Here is a 22086-nt window from a genome sequence, read left to right as displayed (position 1 = left end):
TGGAATCAAAGCAGCCATTCCTAGCTTCATCATATAGTCAGCTGTGGCGGTGATTTCTGATGGCCCACAGCTTAACTGATGGAAGAGGGGTGAGCTGATAGTCAGCACAGAGGGATGGATTGAAGAACAAGCTGTTTGCTCAGTTCATTGTTCAAACGCATGAGAAAGGGAGCCAGGGGCACATGTGCTAACAGAAATGCTGACTTCATCAGATTAATCTTAGTTTTAATCCAGTGCCCATAGAACATGGGATGTCAACAGCTCCTTTACGGCAGGACACATTCCTTTCATTGTCTCCCAAGAGGACAGTCGGCAACGCTGTGGGAACTGCCAGCACAGCAAGCATCCATCCTGTCTCATCTGCCATGGGATCCTTGCATTGTCATCTCTTGTTAGCACATTGCTTAGACCAATAAAACAGTGCCCCTAAGCAACTAGAACAATGAGTCTCTTCAGCAAACAAGGGCCTGGCTAAGACCCAGAGTCATTTTATTCACCAGCTGGGCTAATGGATTGGTGGGAGGCTGCATTCATTCTCCCCCCACACCTCCACAGCAGTCTTCCTGCTCGCCATCACATTTCAGTACACAATACATTTTTTGTACAACTCACCCCCCCCACACACACAGTTTGGCATCTGGCACTGGAAGCCTAAACCTTTTGCAAACAGCTTATTAAAAATGCAACTCACTGCATCTTAGGTTATTTAGATCTATAGCTTGTCCTAGCCCAATGGCCACCATACAGGTTCAGCCACATTTGCAAAGTCCCAGAGCCTGCAAAGGTTTGTTGTTGATGTTCAGTCGTTAAGTCGTGTCCGACTCTTCGTGACCCCATGGACCATAGCACGCCAGGCCTTCCTGTCCTGCGCTCTCTCCCGGAGTGCTGCAAAGATTCCTTTCCTTTGAAACGTTGCATGGGTATTTCCACCAGATATAGCTTTACCCACCCTTGTCATGCAGCTGGGAAATAAAATAGCACCTAGACAAAACTTGCCTTCCATGCCACTCTTATTTAAAACTTACAGGAATCCCCTCTAAGGGTCTAGACTGGAGAATGTCCATTCCCCAAGCCTTAGATGTTGCTATCCATTTTCTCATTCCTAGTTGCCAATCCTGCAGAAAACTATCAAGTAACAAAAACAGAAATGTTGCACTCTGGGAATCTACTTTTAAGTCCAGTTCTTCTTATAAAGATAGGCTTGAGAACAGGTGGTACCTGAACGGCATACTGCCAGATGGGAGGTAGCTAAACCAGGCCTCCGCTACTTGGGAGTGGGACAATAGCTCTCTCAAGATGGGCTTAATCCCAATATTCATCAATGTGTTGCTCTTTCCATTCTTTCAGATCTAATTATTTTTATACATAAGCAGTTTTGAAGTGGTATCGGTTAAACAAATGTCTTCATGTCATTGTGCAGGACTAGTGGTATTGTGGGCCAGCACAGACAGAGCATTGGTTAGAATCCGCTAGAATGAACAAAGATTGGTGTAAATGAAAGAGCAGTGTAGGTGTACCAAGCCGTAAAAGTTCTGCACACTTTCCAAGAACTGATGATCAGACCACTTTCTGTCAAATGGACTGTGACTTGTAGCCTTGCTAGTTTACTAAAGTTCTCTGCAGTTATCCCTTGGGCAAGTGGTTGGCGTCACAGCCCTAGCAGCTGCCATTTTCAAATCTGGTGTTTTCCATCAACTCTCACCCCCGAGCCTTCACTAGCCACATTTTAAAGAATCTTACATTATATACTCATTCTCACTTATTGTCAGCCACCTTAGAGGCCTGTTGCCAGGCAGAAAGAGGGGATAGAAGTATTTTAGATAAATTTTTAAAACCTCTTGTGAATGTAATTGTACCATTTTTTAAGAATCAGCCCAGTATTTTTCTCCCAATTTCTGGGATGCAGAACTTGCAGCTTCAATAAAGTTGTGTTGTATAGTGGAGCAGGGAGGATGGATGTTTTGAAATGTACACTGTAGCATGCTTTTGGCCTCCTCTGGGAACGTACACAATTTATAAGACACCTGTAAACTGACCTGGGAACCCTTTCCAGCACTGAATGGCAGCATAACAATTAAAATCTGACAACTAAAACTAGGGAGCATTTTAAAAGCCAGAACAATACAGATAAAACAGATCCACAAGAGGTGAGATTAAGATGCACTAAACACCTGGTAGTATAGGAGTCATATGTTCCTAGCAAATGAACAAGCATCCAGTTTGACAATTAACATCCTAACCCTGTTCTAATATTCACCTGCTGGAACATGTGGAAGTCAGCAAAATCATCTGCCCCACATGAGAAGTGCTTGGTTGCTGTTCTATATGGAATCTTTCCAGATCACCTGTGGATCCTATGACTTAAAGAAATTCCCCATGAAGACAAACATTCAGGGTTGCAGGGACTGGGCATGGGATGGCCAGTGGAGAACATAGCAAAGTAGGTTCAAGTGCAGGATCACTTCCTAGCTTAGCCTTTCCCAACCTGGTGCCCTCTAGAAGTTTTGGACTACAATTCCCAAGATCCTTGACCATTGGCTATGCTGGTTGGGGCTGATGGGAGTTAAAGTCCAAAACACCAGGAAGTTGGGGAAGGCTGCCCAAGCTGCTAGCATAACCATTTCAATAAGTCTGTGCCAAACAGTGGATTGTGATAAGTTCACATGAAACCACTCTTATACATATTAAGATTTATACCCCAGCCTTGAAATATATAATGAGGGTGGCTTACATTAAAAAGCACACCATAAAATGATATATTAAAATAAGCTTAAAAGCAACACATCTGTAAGAATGGCAGAAAAATAATCCAAGTAAAACAGAAAAGTTTAAAAGCCAGGGGAAATTAAAAAGGTATTTGCCTGACTCTGAAAAGAAATCCAAGTGGACACCAGGTAAGCATCTCTGGGGACAGCATTCCAAAGCCAGGCCACCACCAAAAACAACTTGAAAATGCCCTTTTGCCCAGAACAAACACTTTCTTTACCCACTACTCATTCAATTTATGACATGTAGGTATGTTTCAGTGCACTGGTAAATGTGTGCGCGCATGTGTTCTTTTACAGTCTTAAACAAAACTGTGTTAAGTAGTAACTTACTAAGCAATGTACCAGGAGATACTAATTCTGGGGAACTCATTAAAACTTGGGAGCCTGTAACACCAGACTTCAGAAGTAAGTATTACACCAGACATTAGACAAAAGCAGCAGCATCCTCTTTAATACTAAAAACACAAGGAAAATCCTGCCCAAAACTACATTTAAACATATGTACAATTAAAAAAAAGAATATTACAACCGTTAAAGGAAAATATAGTGTATTTTTCTATATAATACAAAAGACATGCATCTTTAAATCATTTATTTGCAAAACAACAATAGTACAAATATAAGAACACTTGTTGCTTAGATACCAATACTTTATTTAGCCAAGTGACTTTTCAAGAACTGGAGGGGGAGACTTTGATATGTAAGACCTTAATGTGGTTCCATAGTTTGGACATGTACCATCAGGAAAGTTGTTCCAAGAAAAAATATTGATGAAACTACTGGTATTGGTAACATACTCCGGAACACATTTTCCAGAAGTAAGTCACACAGATTTCAATGTGACAGGATACACCTGCAAATTATTGTTTAGATTGATAATTAAAAGCAATTTTGGAGGCCCTCTGAGGCAAAGAGCAAGCTGCACCTATGACTTAGAACTGGCAGATCTACATTATCTCCTAGCACCAAGCTAAACGTGGAGAGCTGTTGTATAATTATAAATAACTGGGTCAGTTCATCTCATTCTTAAATTGTCAAAAGCACTTTTAAAGAGTCAAAGGCTCTAGGGTGAACAAAGATTTGGGGCAAAAGTGCTGCTGCTGAAGTTTTTCTGTATTAGTTGCATACAATTAACTCTTTCGTGAGAATGAACTCCAGTTGTCAAACAACTGATGACAGATATGCAGCACTTACCCTGCTGCAGTCATATATTCAGGTACTGAATTTTATAAATGAGAAAAATGCAAGACAGCCATTCAAGGGAAATTTAGTATGGGCCAAGACGCTATGAGAACTGAAACAATGAATTTAGGCTTCTACTTGCTTATTGGGTCCCAAGGTGCTCTCTGTAAACATAAGGACTAGAAACATTAAGAAGCTGGCATTCTAAAGCTTTTATATAAGATGCCATAAGTCTCATGAAAGTGCTTTGGAGTCTTCAGAAAGGCCCGCAAAATTATTCTGCGTAGTGAACTTTAAAAGGCAATGACAACTTTACTGGATATCAAGTAGGATAGTAGAATATTGTCCATTAGGATAAACAAAAATACGATTTTTCTAGAGTTTTCTGGACAAAAGTAACTAGTTCAGAATCTGAGAGTGAGAATTGAATCAACACTTGGATCTGAGAAACTGGATCACCTGTATATGCTTTCTAAGATTTATACACACCTATGATTGAAGGGAAATTCATGATCCCCTTAAAATATAAAGGCAATATATAACTTTTATAAATAAAATACAATAAAGGGGGAAACACTTAAAACAGTGTCACATAATATAAATAAAGAAGTCCTTGATGAGATTCTGCTAATATGACAGATTAGAGATTTTTTCCCAGCCTCCAAATACGACTCTCAGTTCAAGATCTAAAGACTCATATTACCTGGGGTCTCCTGAATCAAAGTGGCTCCATGTTACTGAAGCGATGCCAGTATCCCTTACATTCCTACATCAAAAGTATTTTGACATTCTTGCTTTCTGAAAAGGCATCTATTTATGTCCAAATCAGCTGGGACACTGCATCTAACAAGGTCAAGCTAGTTTAGAGGGATATGACTCCCTCTCCAGGGCGACTGAAAAGTAATTTCTCGTGGAGACAGACAGAGGAAACCTTCTGTAAGTCTAACCATAAACCAAATCAAATCTTGTACCAATTCCCTACCAGAAGGTGTCCTTGCATAGTAACCCAGATAAACACTGCAAATTCTCATTAGGGAGCCTTATTTATAAAATTATATAATATACATCATATATTATATAAAATAATCACACACTATATACACACACAGCATTTGACTGCTGCAACAGTTATAAAAATACAGAGCCTGTTTTTTTATCTCACACACACACAAACAAACGTTACTCAGTGTGGAACACTGCACCTGTGGGCACTTCCTCCTCTCTTCTGGAAGGGGTTTTCAATTTCTATTAGAGCATCTTTGCCCTTTCTTCTGTCCCCCCTCCCCCCACATGGGGTGTTTTTGGTTCCTGGCTCCAGCTAGGAAAATGAATTCATATTGCTGTAGGGCAACTGTAAATTTAAAAGTATGTGCCTCTTATTCCCAGAGAAGGTATTTTACAAGTGTAAGGTTTTTTTTAAAAAAATAATGCTGGTTAAAACTGGGAGAGGAGGGGAAACATGCAGCTAGCCTTGTGGCATACACAGTGTACCTTCAGCTTCTTTCTGAGACACAAGGCAGATTTCTTAAAGCTACATATACAGCTATTGTACAACTTAGCGGCAAGTTTGATAGTATACTTTAATAGTGCAGGGTGCTGCTGAGTGAAGCAAATATTCCATTCTCCAAAGACATGAAGCAGGGGTGATAAACCTTCTGCAACTCGTCTTTCCCAGCTGCCCAACTTTAATGCCTACCTTCCAAGGTATTAAAATACAGTATAATCACAGTAACCTTTGGAAGGCCCAAGGCAAAGAACTCAAGTTTGAAGCTTATATCTAAATCAAATGAACAAAATGTAGTGATAACACATTTAATCAGAGGCCTTAATCTACACTTGACTGTGTCATGCTCCAGTGTACTTACAAAGCAGGCCAAGTAAGAACCCTTTTCTTGACCAATTTCTGGTGAAGAGTATGGAAGCTTTTGATTTATTTGTAGGATGTTTTGTACCGTCTGTTTCACAGGAACAGTTGGTGAAATCTGTAACTCATTCCTCAAACTTGTCTCCGATTAGTGCTGCACGTTTTTGTGTTTAATGATAAAAAGTGAGAAGGTACAAAGGTTCTAACTTTTTTTTAGATTAATCTGGACAAATATTCTAAACTTCTTTAATTTTGGTTGTTCTCTTCCATCACCTCTGCATCAGCTCTGCTTCTTTAATGTTTTAAAATTACTGCATGTATGAACCTATTTACCTATAAAACAATCCCTGGAAACAGACACTTTGTTTTCTTTGGGGAGGAGGACCCATTTTCAATCTTGCACAATTTTGGCTGCTTTCTTATACCACAGACACATAAAATTCTTCTTTTCCTCCCCCCCACCTGTGTTTTTGCACAGCACCCTACAATGTTATTAGAACAAGCTAACCCAAGCCAAGAAGGGTGAAGCATGTATGTCAGGAGGCATGAAGGAACATGGGGAAAAAAATCAAAGCATTTATAAAATGGCAACAAGGGCACTGGTACAAAATATCCATGTTCAACCCTTCTACCCACTCCGCAGTAAGGGCTATATATGCTTCTGCCAATAATTCTTGCTGCAGTGATATTACATTGCCTATTTTGTGCTACTCGCTATCTGGAACTAGCACGGCAAGAATTCCATATTATTTATTTATTATTTATATCCCATCTTATTTGCTAAAAAGCCATCAAGCCATACCCTGACTACTACATTCACTTAAAGGAGCCTTGTTTCAGGCCTGCCATTGGTCATCTAGTACTGACTGAGAACCATTTGGTATTCAGACAAATTCAGACTGATGTGCTTCCACTGCAAATTCAAAGGTTTCATTTTAGGTTTTTTTTTTAGAATTAGGTAGTAACTACTTCACTAATATGCTGTAATTGTTAAAATGGAATTGTTCTGCTTCCATTTGCATGGGACCATCCTGTTGGATTATGCTCCTGAATTTTAAATTATAAGCCACAGACCAACTTGGGCCTGAACTACTCCAATTAGCAGGATTCCTAATTTTTTCCACCATACTTCAACTGTATTTTTCCAATGACAACTGTCCACTGAAGACACTCCAATACGTTCCCCATAATTACTACGTACCTTCAGATCATCACAATGATTTCACCCTAGGAGGGGTGGGAGGAATTTCTCAAGGCATAAATAATATGAAAAGGCTTTTAACAACATACATTCATAGGACACTACACCAAAAAATAAATAGCAATTCTTATAATTAACATCCTGTTGTCAGTCCCTTTCAGCGACTCTGCTGTGCAGTTACTGGCTTTAAGTGGGGTAGGGAGGGAAGACACTTCTTTAAGTCTCTTGTATTTGGAGCTGTCGAAAGCCCCCCAAACTGTCCAATGTAATGCCATTTGAAATCCCTTCTGTCTTTTCATTACAGTCTTTTGAAAGAGGCTGAAGAATAAGAGGGCTCCAGCTCAACATGTGATTGGATGTTTCCAAATGTGCTCTGTTATCTGCAAATGAAAACACAATTATTAGTATCCAGTTGTCTACCACTTTTGCAATTCCAACAATGACCAAGATCCCAAAAGGCAAGCCCCAGCAGGCTGAGAAGCAAGAATGCCATTTGCTGATTCATCAGCGTCTCCTGCATCCCCTTTCCTGCAGCCTAAATACCCATACTGATTAATCTCAGTTGTTGACATGTAAGATCACAGCTGAAGGTGGTCCTGGCAGAGATTTAAATAAATTAGCACAGTGATTAGAAAAAATCAGTCATCACAACATAATCTGAGGAGAGTATTGGATTAAATCCATTTTTAAAAAAGTTCTTAGCAAAACACCTGAAAGGCACTGGAACACTAGCTTCCATCACATGTATAGGGAGCCACAAGATGCGGAAGTATTTGATCTCCATCTAATGTTTCTGTGCAGTCAAGTTAAAATATTCTGCTTAAGTAAACAGCAATTGATTAGGAGCCAACCATATTTTTCCATCTTCCCCAAACTCTGGCATACCTTCTATACAATCTGTACTGAGTGGAATCACATTTTCTTGGCAACAAGAGTCCTGGGGAGATGGGGGCTCCACTTTCTCCTTGCTGTCTTCCTCTGTCTCAATGTTGCATCCAGGGACTGTGGACGCTAAGCACATAGCAACCATCACATGATTCAATGGTTTCATTTCTAAACTGTCCTGCTGATAAGGTGCTATAAGGGGCATTACAGGAACAGTGTTGCTGCCAAAAGTGCCACTGGTTTTAGTGAAACACCTAAAAAAATTCAAACAGAAATATGGAACATTAAACACAAATAATGTTGTTACCAAACAGTAAAACACAGAGAATTATTTTTATTATCATCTCTTGTCATGTGCTGTCTTGGCACATTTTCTATTAGGATAACTTTGAAGGTCACTTGTTATATGTCCAATGTCAATTTGCTCTTTGAATGAGTAACTTGACCCCTGTTAAAGTGCTGCTGATAGAGCGATTACATTCAATATTGGATTTTTCAGCATTGTAAACCTAGAAAGTGAGATGTTTTCTGACTCTTCCCCGAATAGACTCTTCAATAATTCTTTCTCGTTCTGGACTATGAAAGGCTAGTCAAGCAGGAAAGGAAGTCAATTCCTTATAGCTGAAGTTACTTAGCCGTTGAACAACAAAAAAGCAGCTTACAGCTGAAATCCTTTGTAGATATGCCCAGCACTAATCCAAAGTGTTGGGAAACTGCCAGTGCTATAAATGTTTGCAGCTGGAGCACCAGCTTTCAAGGACACCAGGTCAGTTATCAACTTGTTTTTTCAACATTCACAGTAAATGCTATATATTATTTGTAATTAAACATGAATTTAGTGACACAAAGCATCTGAATTATAAAGCATGTGCCCCTTAAACTATGATAAAAAGTGAATGGCTGAAACAGCAGAAATATTTTGTTGTTTTGATAACTCATCCAGCCTCTAATTTAACATTTATATCCCACTTTCATGTGAAGCTTATTATTGCTACAGGGGTTATTGTGAAGATGCTTGGTAGCAGCTTAAAGATATCAGATTGGACCCAGACTTAGTCATGACTAACTTGCCCCACTGATTTCAATGGATCTACTCTACACAAGACTAAGCCTGCATCCAACTAATAGGTTAGAACAAGAGCTTTAAACAAAGCATAGGAGATGCCCTTCCACCACACTGGGCAGGGAAGAGTGGAAGAGACTATATACTTTCATGGCATTCATTCATTTTTCATGGACATTATGGTTTGGTTCCTCTCCATAATTCTCATAGGAAGGAGATAATTAATATGAAGCTGTCTCAAATTATTCCTTGGCAACCATACCACTTATTGTCAATGGCTGTCAAAATACATCTAAAGCTACATAGTATTTAGCTTTACAGAATGGAATTTTGTTATGTGGAACTTTCTTTAGCCACAGAAGCAGAATCACACTTAGAAATGCTTTATTATTTATACAGTGCCGACAACATACTTGGCAGTCTACAGAAGCAAATAAAAAAAAAAAAAGACTCCCTGCTGCAACAAGTTTACAATTTAAATTTTGTCAGCTGGAAAGACAATGGAGAAAATGCCCTCCCTGAACATTTTTAAACAGCATTACAATACCAAAAAAGTCTGGCTTTTGGTAGCCAGGGTGGAACTACAACTTCATTGAATGTTTTGCCTTTTGGTCAGATTTCGCTTTCAACTTACAACCCACGGGGTGGTTGGAATGGGGGCTAGGAATTAAAGGTTTATGCTGTGTGTCTAAAGTAATTGACATATGAATACTTGAATGACTCAGACACAGGCAACTATAAGCACTGGTTGTGCAATCCTGGGATTGCCATTACATGTGTCTTCAACACAGAAAGGCTAGGATGCCTGTACTGCATGAATACCACGAGAAATTCACAAATGACAACATGAAATTGCTATACAGTTCTACAGTACAACAATCTGTTTTAGAAGCTGTGCTTACTTAAGCTGACAGCAAAGGAATTAGGAGAGGCTCAGGCCCAAGCCATTTAATTTCTGCTTGTTTTATATTGAAGGAGAAGAAATTGGCTATATTCTGCCCCAAACAAACTTTAAAGTGTTTGCATGACGAGTTTTCCCTTACTGCATGAGCCACTAAGCTCAAAATATACAGCAACACAAGTAGCACATTTTATCATCTGCAAAGTAGGAGTATTACTTCAGGTTTATTTCAAATATTCTGACTAGTAAAACATTAGCATTGCTCTGCAAACATTGAGTTTGTTTGATCTAAGGGCCCCAAAAGGTCAGTCAAGACCAAATTAGCTCTAGCACTCATCCTGGGCATTCCACGTGTTCCCCCAGACACCCGACAGCTTCAAGCCAGCCGTTGTGCACAATGTTTGCCAAGAGGAAGCTGTAACAGGGTGGGACCTAAAGAGATGCTGACTGAGCTTCCACCCGTGTGCTGGCATTTCTGAACCCTGCTCTCCACTGCACCTCATCATGCACCCCGAAGAGCCACTCCTGAGAGTCTCTCTGGAGCAACCTCGGATGCACCAACAGGAGCTGCAGGTAGAATGGGAAAGCCAAACAATTCAAGAACGTACACGGAAATGCTTGGAGCACACATGGCACGCTTGAGTGACTAGTCTTGTCATGACTGTTTCTAGAATCTTGTAGGTGAAGGAAGGAGAGCGGGTTTGGCACCTTTTACAAAAGAGTGAAATTAGGACATCCAAAATGTTCATGATATATATATATATATATATATATATATATATATATATATATATATAAAAATATATATATATATATATGTATGTATGTATGTATATGAGAGATATGAGATATAGATAGATAGATAGTTGATATAATATATTTGAGAGAGAGAGAAAGAGAGAGAGAGAGAGATTTGATTATCTTTGCTCCTACTAGTTCTACTTAAGTTTCCCCTAAACACCCAAATCAGCTTGAGGTCGGCACTGGAAACTCTTCAGTTTCCACAGCCTCGCATACATGTCATTTCAAATAATAACAGTAACAATATTTACAAGAGTCAACAGGCCAAATGAGGCTGTCCATCTTTGGTTCAATAATCAGCCATACGTTTGTGCTTGGCTACTGCTTATCACTGGATCAAAGCTGCTATCTTTCAAGTCCTGAGGGCTATCTGTGCTTCCTTTGAAGACATATGCATCTCGTTAGGTCAAAATCATGCTATTTCACTCAGCTCTGCAAAATATGCATCTTAGCAAAATATGCCTGCTACCATCATGGGGGTTTGTTTTCCTCAAGATTACATACTAGTATACAGAATTGTATTATTTCATACAATAAGGAATTGCTTATATCATGGTGAAATGTGCACATTACAGCATGCTGCCCAAAAAGCAGACTTTTAAAAATTAAACAAAATGTTAATGGCAGCAAAGAGCTTTGTGGCACTGGATGGTTTTCATATAAACTTGGTGATTATATAAAGCCTTGCAGAAGTGTTGTTTAACATCTGGTTGCCATGGAGCTTGCCCTGCATCACACAAAAGTGCCTTTACTGAGCACAAATTGGTACTCTATTTCAGAGAACTATTCTATGTACAAGCTTTTCACCTTTTAGGCTGGAAGTTTCATATTGAACGGTGCAGCAGCAAACAGTGAAGAGACATATCCCAAAAGAGTCAATTCCCTTGTCTGATGCTACATTTTTAAACACTGGATGTGATACTCAGCCTACCACTGAGCTGAGGCCTCAGGGGAAAGGTGCCCAAGTACTTCAAAGGAAGATGCAAATACTGTATTTTTGGAGACATTCAGCTCGCCACATATCTATATGATAGTGCTCTGTGAGTGACTGGGAATTCTGTGTTAAAATCACCCCCCTCCCCTCCGCCAACCCCAATTCTGTCTATGGAACATTTACAAACTGGAAGTATACAAATTGAGCAGGTCACCCATGTTTCATCTACATGCTCTGTTTGGCTGTACAGAGCTTAGGGGGCTTTTTGGCCTATTTTGGAGTCTAATTCTATTTTTATTTTAAGTCAAGGTACAAGGATAGTAGGAAAACAGATTTGACCTAATGGTTTGTTGCAAGCCATATCACAAGACAAGGACATGCTGCCCATGATGCACCAACTGGGAGAAGACTAAACGGTGTGATTAGGGCAGGGAGACAGAACAGAAGGGCTAGTGGCAGCACTGTGCCTCCTGCCCCAATTACAACACAAACTGGGCTGGAAGTAGTCAGACAGCAGCTTCTCTGGTTGATTCACATCCCTTCTTTGGGAGCTTGTCTCACTCTTTGGAAAGCACAGCGCTGAAATAACCACGATAAATTTGGTATTAAGATAAACCTGGAAAATTACAGGCTTATTCAGATTCAGCAGTAAGGTAAGGGGAATGTAGATCTTGCAGATTTCTATGCTGAGGCAGCAGCACCAGATGGTACTGTAGCTTGCTCTGGACTAAAAGGATTCAAGATATTTCATCAAGTCATAGTTGAGGTGGCAAAGTCTTAGTATGCCTAAGCACCAGGAATACACAACAGCCATTAAAATGCACATTTGTAGCAAGTAATCTGAAGAGACTAAAATCCAGAGAGCCAATACTCATTTTATACTCTCTACTCTGGCTTATTACCTATTATTGTTCCGACAGTTCCGGCAGTTGGCACACTCTGAAGGGTCTGTCTGAGGCATCGTTGTGTATACTTCACCACCCTGGATGATGGGGGGAGGGGGAAGAGAGGTTTAAAAAATCAGAATAAATACAAGTAATTAAGGATTCCACCTGAGACAGCTAGACAAGTGGGTACAACAGATTTCATTCCAGTCTGTAATGAAGGCTGCCATTCATCTGAAAGGCAGGGCACGTAGCATTGCCAGAAGTTCTGTTTTGTGAAGCAAAGATTTCAGTATGTGTGTTAGAGCAAAGCAAACAGCTGTAGCTTAGACATGTACACAGTAATTTTCTTGGCCCTGTTTTCAGCCTGAAATGCCCAGATCTAATTTAACAAAACTGAAAATGCTCCACACGCTGATGACAGACATGAAAGTAAATGCCTCTTCAATGGAGACTTGTGTCTGTTCGTGGAGACAAAATGTATGTATGGCTGATGTGACAGAATAAATCTGTTGATATTTTTTTTGTTGCAATTACTCTGATTACATCATCTTGCCTCACTAAACTCAGTTTTGAAATGTTCTGTATTTTTACAGATGCAATAATTCGTCAGCCAAGAGTGATTTGGGGGTGAGAGGGATTTTGAGTTGTTGGTTTTGGCTACAGAATCCTTTGCAAATAAAAATGCGTTGATTAACACATACCTCACTGCTGAATACTAGGTAGATGTAGATTTGAGGAAGATCTGAAAATGGTGCAGTATAGGAGGCAATAAAAACCTGTATTTTAACTAACTTGGATCAGGGCTGTGAAAGACAGTTTTACATCCAAGGTTCAAGTCCAAAACCAGGCTGCTCCTATATTCAGGTTCTAAGTTGCCACATGTCTACATGATAAATGTCTAACTCTTTCAGCTTTCCGTCATCAATGAATCCTGGGAACTCTGGTTCTATGAAGGGGCAGAGGACTCTAGGCAAAAGTACTGTGCATACACAAAAATTCTACACTATTTATTTAGCCCATGTGTGTTGTTTTAAGATGAAGGGGACACATTAGAAGCTTAAAATTAGATTCTCACTTTATAGTCTGGTGTGGTGGATAGCCAAGTACAACATACAGATGGCTCTCATTAAGTGTGAAGAACGTGTGTCTCTAAAGTTCAGAATATACCCTTTAAAATATTCAGAACCAGTGACTAGGAAAGGATAAGACCTCAGCTTTGGAATATTTTAAACTAAGGGATGCATAATGAACTACACATGTGCACCAGACCTGATTTTAAAAGGTACAAGTATTTTTACTCAGAATGCAAATGTAGGAGAGGATCAAGCCTTAGACAAGCTTCTAAAAGGGAACTGGCCAACACCTGTTTTAAGTTTATGTCCTTAGAATACTCCTCCACATACACAGACACTTGCTATTATTCAATTTCACAGGGGCTGGATCCATCCATCACCTATATGCTTATGTTTTGGTACTTCTACAATCTGTGTTTTGGTTGGCAATTAAAGAGAATGAGTACTTAAGGGCTTAAAAGTGCTGCAACAAGGGACGCAAGATGAATGCAAAAGACTTAAAAGGTTATCTGGAGTGGCAACCTTTGTGCCAGGGGCAATTGGCTTCTCCATGAAATGAAGTGCTTATGTTCAATTACCAAAGGAAACAAAAGCCCCACCCCCACACCACCAGAATACAATTATGTTACTCAAAATTTCTGAACATTTTCCTTGTTTCCCCAGAAAATATTCAGCAACATCCACCACCCTGATCTCTTGACACACTTACAGGAAGAGCAGCTTGTGAAATTAACATCCATAGGAACAGAGAAAGCTGCCTCATCCTGAGTTAGATGATTGGTCCATCTAACCCAGTACTGTCAATGCTGAATGACAGCAGCAGGGTTTCAGGCAGGATTCTTTCCTAGCCCTACCTGGAGATACCGGAGATTGAACCTGGAACCTTCTGTACGTAAAACATTACCACTGAGCTACATCCCTCACCCCAGACTCTCATCTCCCAGTCAGACTGTATTAATCCCAGCATGCTGCAGCCTGGTCTGGATGAGGCTCTAATCCCTTCCAACCATTCAAATGATCTAAATCCTAGCATATTGCTATCTGTGGATAAAGGATTATGTAACATTCTTGTTATGGAGATTGATGCCTTGAGCATCATTTGGTGGGAAGGCAGTATAAAATTTAACAAATACATACATAAATAATTCTTCTTGGAAACAAGTATTTTTTAAAGTAAAACACAAGATATCTGATCATAATCTTTCCTTCTTAAAGACCTCAAACAAGTCCCAAACATTCAGAAAGCAGTCATTTTGGTGTGGCAGAGCAAGACCAGAGGAGGGATTCTTTGGTTTATTAACCCAAGCTTTTGGCACACTGCAATGTAATTAAGATCACTGCTTAAAAGTTAGACCTGAAATGGGGTTGAGGAAGCAGCCCAGTCATAAAGCTACAAGCTCTGGCATAGTTAAATGTGTGTAAGTGAAATAATGTGAATGTGCCCATATGCCATGAATCCCTCAGTCTCTTATTACAAGATCATCAAAATCTCAAAGTAATTTAAGTGGGTGGGAAGGGTATGCAAAGGGTAAGCATCATTACTATTATGATGTAAAGCAAAACCGAGAAGGCCAAGAAATAATTCCAGCCAATTACCATCACCAGGGATACCAGGTTACAAAAACAGAAACCAAAACATGGAAAATGAATATGCCATCCATAAACACACACACACACACACTACTCCTGGGGCATATATAAAAGGCCCCCAGGTGTCTTAGGCCATTGCTGTGGCCAGCTTTCCTGCCCACCCTGTTTTCAATGCTCATCATTGCTATGGATGAAGGTTAGCCATTTGTTGATGGGGCTGGGAAGGAATTTTACCCACTTACAGAGTTCGGCTATGCATTTACCGAAATGTTATTCTGACCATATGCATGAGTCAATGAAGACCTGCAAATACCACATTCCAATGTAGCATAAAATATGAAAATAGACATTTCTAGTCATAGCTTACTGGGTAATACATATTGGGGAGGGGGATATCATCAATTGTTTACACGCTGTTTTGTTGCACTGGGCTGGATCAATGTTGGGGATAAGGAGGGATTAGGGTATACCACTCCCCAAAGGGGAGTCCCCATAAGGGATCTTGGGGTGTGGCTTCCAGGCTCTGGCCCAGCTCAGGGGCTGGTATACCTGTAACACACCCAGATTGCAGCAAGAACTAATCAGTCTACGCTGTGATGGGCCCGAGACTCCTGTCACTCCCAGCGTTAACCCAGAATGTGGGCTGGAGTAGAGAATCGCCCAGGAGGCAGGCTGCCTGATGACAGGGGTGTTCATTCCTTTCTTTTTTCTTTTTGGTGAATGTTTATGGTTTTTTGCAGTCTGGCCATTGCAGTCCTGCATTACAGCGTTCAGTGTGGTATGCCATACAGATTTGTTTACTGCTCATGTGATATTTTATAAGTATTTATATATGTATATTTATGAGTGTGTTTTTTATGTATATGCAAGAAATTAGTGTTATTAATTTGCACCCCTTTCCATGTTCTTTTGCAGTGAGTTTAGGTTGTTTTTTAGGTCTCTTATAGCCTGAGAGACCACAAAGGGAGCTGCAGTTGTTTTGTTATATTGTGGTTTTTCATGAATACGGAATATTACATAACCCCGTCCTGTTTTTGTCATCCCAATATCCCGTTTTTGTCTCAAGGAAATATGGTCAGCCTATGTATGCACCTTTGATTTGCTTTGTTTGATCCTTCAGCCCACATTTTCAAGGCCCTCTTTAACACCAAGAGTCTGTGTGTATGCGTTTACACATAGTTTACCAACGAATCCATATATTCAAAACTCAGAATACAAAACAGCTGAGATATCTTAACTGAGATGTCTTTAAAATCTACTTTAAAATGTATGACTGTTTTTTTCATAAAGACCTGAAACCTTCAGTGCTAGTAGAGATAACATATTATAGCTCAGTTTCAAAATGAGATGCTGAAGTACCATGAAATTTTCAACACATTTGTTAAGAGGAACAATATTTTCAATCTTCATTTTCTAACATTCTTATGAATTCAGAAGTTCAAGAGCCAGACCTATGAAGTATAGAGTTGACTTACATTTCCTAGGTGGTGGGTGTGTTCATATTCCATGTGCGCTCTGGACAGGGAGTTGGTACGCCCTGAATAAACACCAGGTCCTCCATTTACAACACCATTCATGATCCCATTCATTCCATTAGGAACCTTGTGATGAAGGTGAAGGCAACCATTACTATGGTTTCCATTACTGATAAAGTTTCCATGTATGCTGCCATTGATACGACTTGTGCCTGGTAACGTTGTGTATTCAACCATTTGCCCGTTGATATCAGCACCTTGGTAGTGGTAACCAGGAGGGTCATACTCTGCAAAAGCAAGAATGAGGAGAATAAGAACTGCAACTAAAGTCTTAAAACATGTGTTTTATACCCCTGGGCAATGTAATACCTTAAACACATTACAAAGTACAAGACATATTAGAACCTAATGTAGTTCAGACAGCTGACCACCACCACCAAAAGTAAAATGGGCCAAAATGGATTACATATTTAACTCATTATCTACCATTTGGAGCAGGGGTGGGGAGTGTGTGGCCTTCCAGATGTTGGACTGCAACTTCCATCACCGTTAGCCAGCATAGCCAATAGTGAGGGATCATGGAAGCTGAAGTCCAACTATATCTGGAGGGCCACATGTTCCACGTTCCCGATTTGGGGAATCTGAAAAAGTCTGTGGAATAATGATACTTATTTTATTGCGATAAGTTTTGCACAGTTTGTCAGTGGGAAAGACTTTTATTTAATAGCACGCCACAGATTATTCTAACCATTTAATTCAAATAGTTGTAAGAGCCAAGTAGAATTGGTATTACCTTATGCAAATTTAGGGTGCAATCCTATGCATGTTTTGATAGAAAAATGTTTTACAACTTCCAGCATGCCCCAGCCAGCCCTGGTGGGAGTTGTAGGACTTCTTTCTGTCAAAACATGCATAGGATTGTGCCTTTAGTATACCAAAGAACATGTAGTAATAGGAAAGTTTTCCTTCCCCCAGAAACAGATTTTAGAGCTTAGGCTCTAATCACTATATTTCATACGGAGACTAACCAGTGACTATAACAGTGACTGAAATACATGTGCAAGGTTTAATGGTTTAAATATTACTTTGCAGAAATATTCCTGTTAGGTCTGGCAGCAAAGGACATTAAAAATACCAGCTGTAACCTACTTTGCATGGCGTTTTGCTGGCGGTTCTTCCATAAGCACATAGCAATGAAGACTATCAGAATAAGGACCATCACTCCAAGGACACAGCCTACAATCAGGTATAACATGTCACTACTCCGGACAGGACTATTCGGGTGACCAGCATTGCTCCCAACACCACGGTCAGGTGAATTAGGTGGTGTACTAAGGTCCTTCACTGGATATTCTGATGCTCCAGGTGTGCGTTTCACTAATTGGGGGAAAAACAAGTGTTTGACAAGCACAAATTTTAAATGGCGAATTTACCAAAGTGTTACTCTGGCCATATGCATAAGTCAAACAAGACCTGCAAATATCACACTCCAATGTAGCATAAAATATGAAGATAGAACATTTCTGTCATATTTTACTGGATAATACATATTTCTTTTGGGATACCATCAACAGCCACAACCACAACCATAACCATAACCATTCAAAGAACAATGAAGCAAACAGAAGAAGACAAGGATTGCAATATATTATACTAGCCTTCAATCTAAAGGTCAATTGTTACAATTCTGGGTTCAGAAAGGGCCAGTTCTGGACAGAAAGGGACATTTATCATCAACTACCCACCCACTCTTGTTAAAGAACTGCTTTTGAGTAACAAAAACACTGCTTTTGAAATGATGTAATCAAACAATATTAAAATATAAAAATGTGGAATACTGGTAAGGATGGAAAGGGGATCTTTTCCCTGAAAAGCTTTATCCACTCTTGTCCCAAAATACAGTGTTTCAAAATGATGGGCCCAATTTCAAAGCAGTATATTTCATGATGGCAACATGTTACAATTACACCAAAAGTTACAAACGGTTTAATGAGTTATCAAGTTTATCAAGTTATCAAGCCTCATGATTAAACGTCGCCTTAACACACACCAGACAGTCGTATGAGAGATCGCAAGTTCTCGGATGGCACGACGAGTGGACTTGTGCGGGCTATGCTGAAAACTCTCTTGAATTCTTCTCACGTTTTCCTCTGAAGTGCATGGTCGCCCGGTGCTCTTCCCCTTACATAAACAGCCTGTTTCCTCAAATTGTCAGAACCAACGACGAATGCTCTTTGGCGTATCAATGCCAAAACGCCGTTGAAACGCGTGCTGCACCGCAGTTGCAGATTCAGTCTTGCTGAACTGCAGAACGCAAACCACCTTGTGTTGTGGGGTCGACATCTTGCGAATGACTGAGGCTAGGGGCTGTTTGTGTGCTGAGAGAGGCATCTAGTGGTAATCATTTGAAACTCTTATGCCCCACCCTTTCAAGTGGTAAGAGTTTCATTCATGGGCGGTTCGTGGTTTCAGAGATATAGCGATTTCAAATCGGGTCCATCTTTTTGAAACACCCTGTATATTGACAGCGGTTCAGTTCAAGCTATTCCTAAGCATTTGGTAACAAAAATGATTCTATTGTCCTCTAATTTACATTCTTGTGGATGCTCATTGTTTCATATGTAAAAGTGTGGAGGAAACAGAAGCATTTCATTTACAGCACAATTTTATGCATCGGATGAGAAGCCTCTCCAACCACTCAGATTTGGCCTTGATGACAAAGTTTTAAAAGCCTACGTAGGATAGTGTGCTTAAAAACTGAGTATTTTTGGTATCCATGAAACTAAGAAGCTGAAACACAAGAGAACTGTTTAAAAATCTAAAACAATGTTCTGTAAAGATGAAGAAGAGCAAGCAGCAAATAGTAAGTGGCTATTTACTATCAGAAGAAACTAACATTGCTTTCTCACCTTTGGTTTCACAGATCATTACATTGCTGTAGTCACTTTCACCTCCTTCATTATAGCACTGCATTTTAATATCATATGATGTTTCAGGTTGCAGATGGCTTATCAAGTGCCATTGCTTTGAGCCTAAAAAGAGAAAGTACAGACAGATGTTCTCTTCACTTAACATAAAAGTAGCATAATTGAGAGACCATCTGAAACAATACCAAAAAAGAGTTATTAAAAAGCTACAGAAAGTGCCCTTACAATTTGAAAGCAAAAGTCAGATGTGAGTGACCTGTTGTAATTTGGATCTGATAGCAGGCCAAGGTCAGCCGCTGCCCTGCTCTCTCTCTCTCTCTCTCTCTCTCACACACACACACACACACACACACACACACACTTTAATTTCCAAACCAAACTTCTATGACCTTCAAGAACATGTCTGCCTGAAAGGTGGAATGTGGCAACTATTTAACACAGAACCTTAAGGGCAAAGACTGGACTAGACAAACAACTCAAATTGTAATAAGTCTAATTTGGCAAAATGTAGCTGTTCCAAGCTTTGGAATCTGACAAACACATAGTAATAGTGCCTCTGCCTTTGCAAGGACAGCCATGGAATCTTCTAGAACCATGATGTGCTAAATTAATGGAATATCCTCCTAAAAGGGGATCATCTAGCCCTGTTGTTGATGGTCTTCCACCATATTGTTAAGACCTGGCTTTATTTGTAAAAAATGTGGTGGGAGCCTGGTAGAATGATGAAGTGCCTCCTGAGTGATTTTATTTAAGTTTTGTTGTTGATACTCTTGGTATCATATTTAGATTTACTGTAACATTTCAATGATTTTGATAGCTGCCCATCTTTAAAGATAGAAAGATGGGATTAAAAATATATTATTTTAAATAATTAAAAGGTGACAAAGATGACTTGTAGTCACCCACTTCTAACTGGACTACAAGAACATCCTCAAGAAAACTCAATGAAAGCTTAAGTAGTTCACCAATACTAGGAGAAGGAAAATAATTGTGAAAATATAGCAAGTGAAAAGATCTTGGGTACTGTGCTCTCAATCGATTTCCAGCATTGGGGATTCAAATCCAAACAAGCGCATCTAAGGGAATAATTTTGTTGTGTCTGGCTTAAAGCCAATCTTTCATTTAGACACCACCTGGAGTTTTGTGTGTTCTTATAAATCACGTTCAGTTTTTGTGTTTGCTCTTATGGAAAGTTTTAATAAATAGGAATCCTCTATATTGTAAGTAAATTGTTTTAGATCAGGCTTCCCCAACCTGTTGCGTTGCATTACAACTCCCAGCATCTCCCAGCCAGGATGTTGTGGAATCCCACTTTAGATACTTCCAATGCTTCATGTCGTCGTCGTCTATTTCAGCTGCAACTATTGCCAACTATAATACAGACAGATCTATAAACTCAAGCCTTCATGGGGAAAATATGTATCAAGGTATCATTGTATTGCAACAGAATTGAACAAGCACTATTTACATTCTAGCCCTATACTCATGTTTGTCCCAGATGTGGGAGGGGAAGTGGGACTGTGACAGCTGGCCCCATCCCTTACTTCCACACATTATGGCAAAGGTGAGAATAGGGTTGAATTTGCATACAGCATTCAATATCATCTGGATTGGTCAGGGATCCCAATTATTTGGAAGGCTCTAAAAGTGTACAATTGAAAAAACACACACACGGACACTCCATTCTCACCTTTGTCTCAATGCACGGAGGTCAGGGTGTGGGGCCCAACAGCATGATCCTGCTTACCCCCCTCCCAATTTTTCTCTACTTGTGGGGTAAATAAAAGTATAGGGCTACTGTCCTTATTGGAAGACTGTGAACTGACTACAGAGAAATCTACAGTGCACTACCATAAAAGCATACCAATACAATATGTAAGTCTGCATGTTCAGTTACTTTTCTGAAAAGCCCCAAAGGTTATCAATGCCTCAAATAATGTATGTTTGCAGCTTAAATCCTCAAAACTAAATTTAAAATCCAGGTTGAAATAGCAAACTAACTTTCCCTAAGGTACTCATTTGTGAACTCTTTTAACTCCATCTTCCCATTCCAACTGATGGAATCACATCAGGTTTTAGGTTTCCCCTTTCAATTGTTGCTTGAAGTAGAATTGGTAGAAGTGTTTCAACTCTGTTCTCCATGTACTGCTAGCAAGTAAAATTTCAGCAACAGTCATCAGAATGTTTATTCAGGTATTTTTTATGCTGACTTCAGGAACCAAGTATGCAATGCAAAATTTCAGCACATGAGACAAGAGCAGGTTTGGGGGTGGTTTTGCTGGACAGAAGGAATAACCAGTGGCTATGTAATGAATAACAAAATGCAAACATCAAGATTTTTTTTTTTTTAAAGGAGGTTAGCATGTGGCAACTTATATAGAAAGAAAATTCAAGAGTTTTGACTCAGTATCAAAGGACAAGTCTGAACAGAAAGTGATAATGAAACCTCCAGCTATCAGTTAAGCTATAACAATTACAATAGCTTTTTCTACTAGTTGCATGATTGGAACTGAAAAATCCTTGGTCAAAATCTGT

At 39.7% G+C, this 22086-nt stretch overlaps 1 protein-coding gene across 4 annotated transcripts in view; it reads right to left on the bottom strand.

Moving 5' to 3' along the window:
* Window positions 1-6728: 6728 nt before the first annotated feature.
* Window positions 6729-22086, bottom strand: part of CDON (cell adhesion associated, oncogene regulated) — a 65853-nt gene continuing 50495 nt past the window's right edge. For all 4 annotated transcript variants that reach the window (XM_084803768.1, XM_084803771.1, XM_084803770.1 and 1 more), the window contains 6 exons: window positions 19534-19656; window positions 17774-18001; window positions 16625-16911; window positions 12502-12581; window positions 7901-8154; window positions 6729-7395 (listed from right to left, as the gene is read on the bottom strand). In XM_084803768.1, the coding sequence (XP_084659894.1) occupies window positions 7232-7395; window positions 7901-8154; window positions 12502-12581; window positions 16625-16911; window positions 17774-18001; window positions 19534-19656 (1136 nt within the window). In that variant the 3' untranslated portion in view covers window positions 6729-7231. The remainder of the gene's footprint in view (window positions 7396-7900; window positions 8155-12501; window positions 12582-16624; window positions 16912-17773; window positions 18002-19533; window positions 19657-22086) is intronic.

This window comes from Heloderma suspectum, chromosome 6 (assembly GCF_057233095.1).
Source record: "Heloderma suspectum isolate Gila_16-S chromosome 6, 16-S_ref, whole genome shotgun sequence".
Classification (NCBI taxonomy): domain Eukaryota; kingdom Metazoa; phylum Chordata; class Lepidosauria; order Squamata; family Helodermatidae; genus Heloderma; species Heloderma suspectum.
This window is presented reverse-complemented; position numbering and strand designations above follow the sequence as displayed.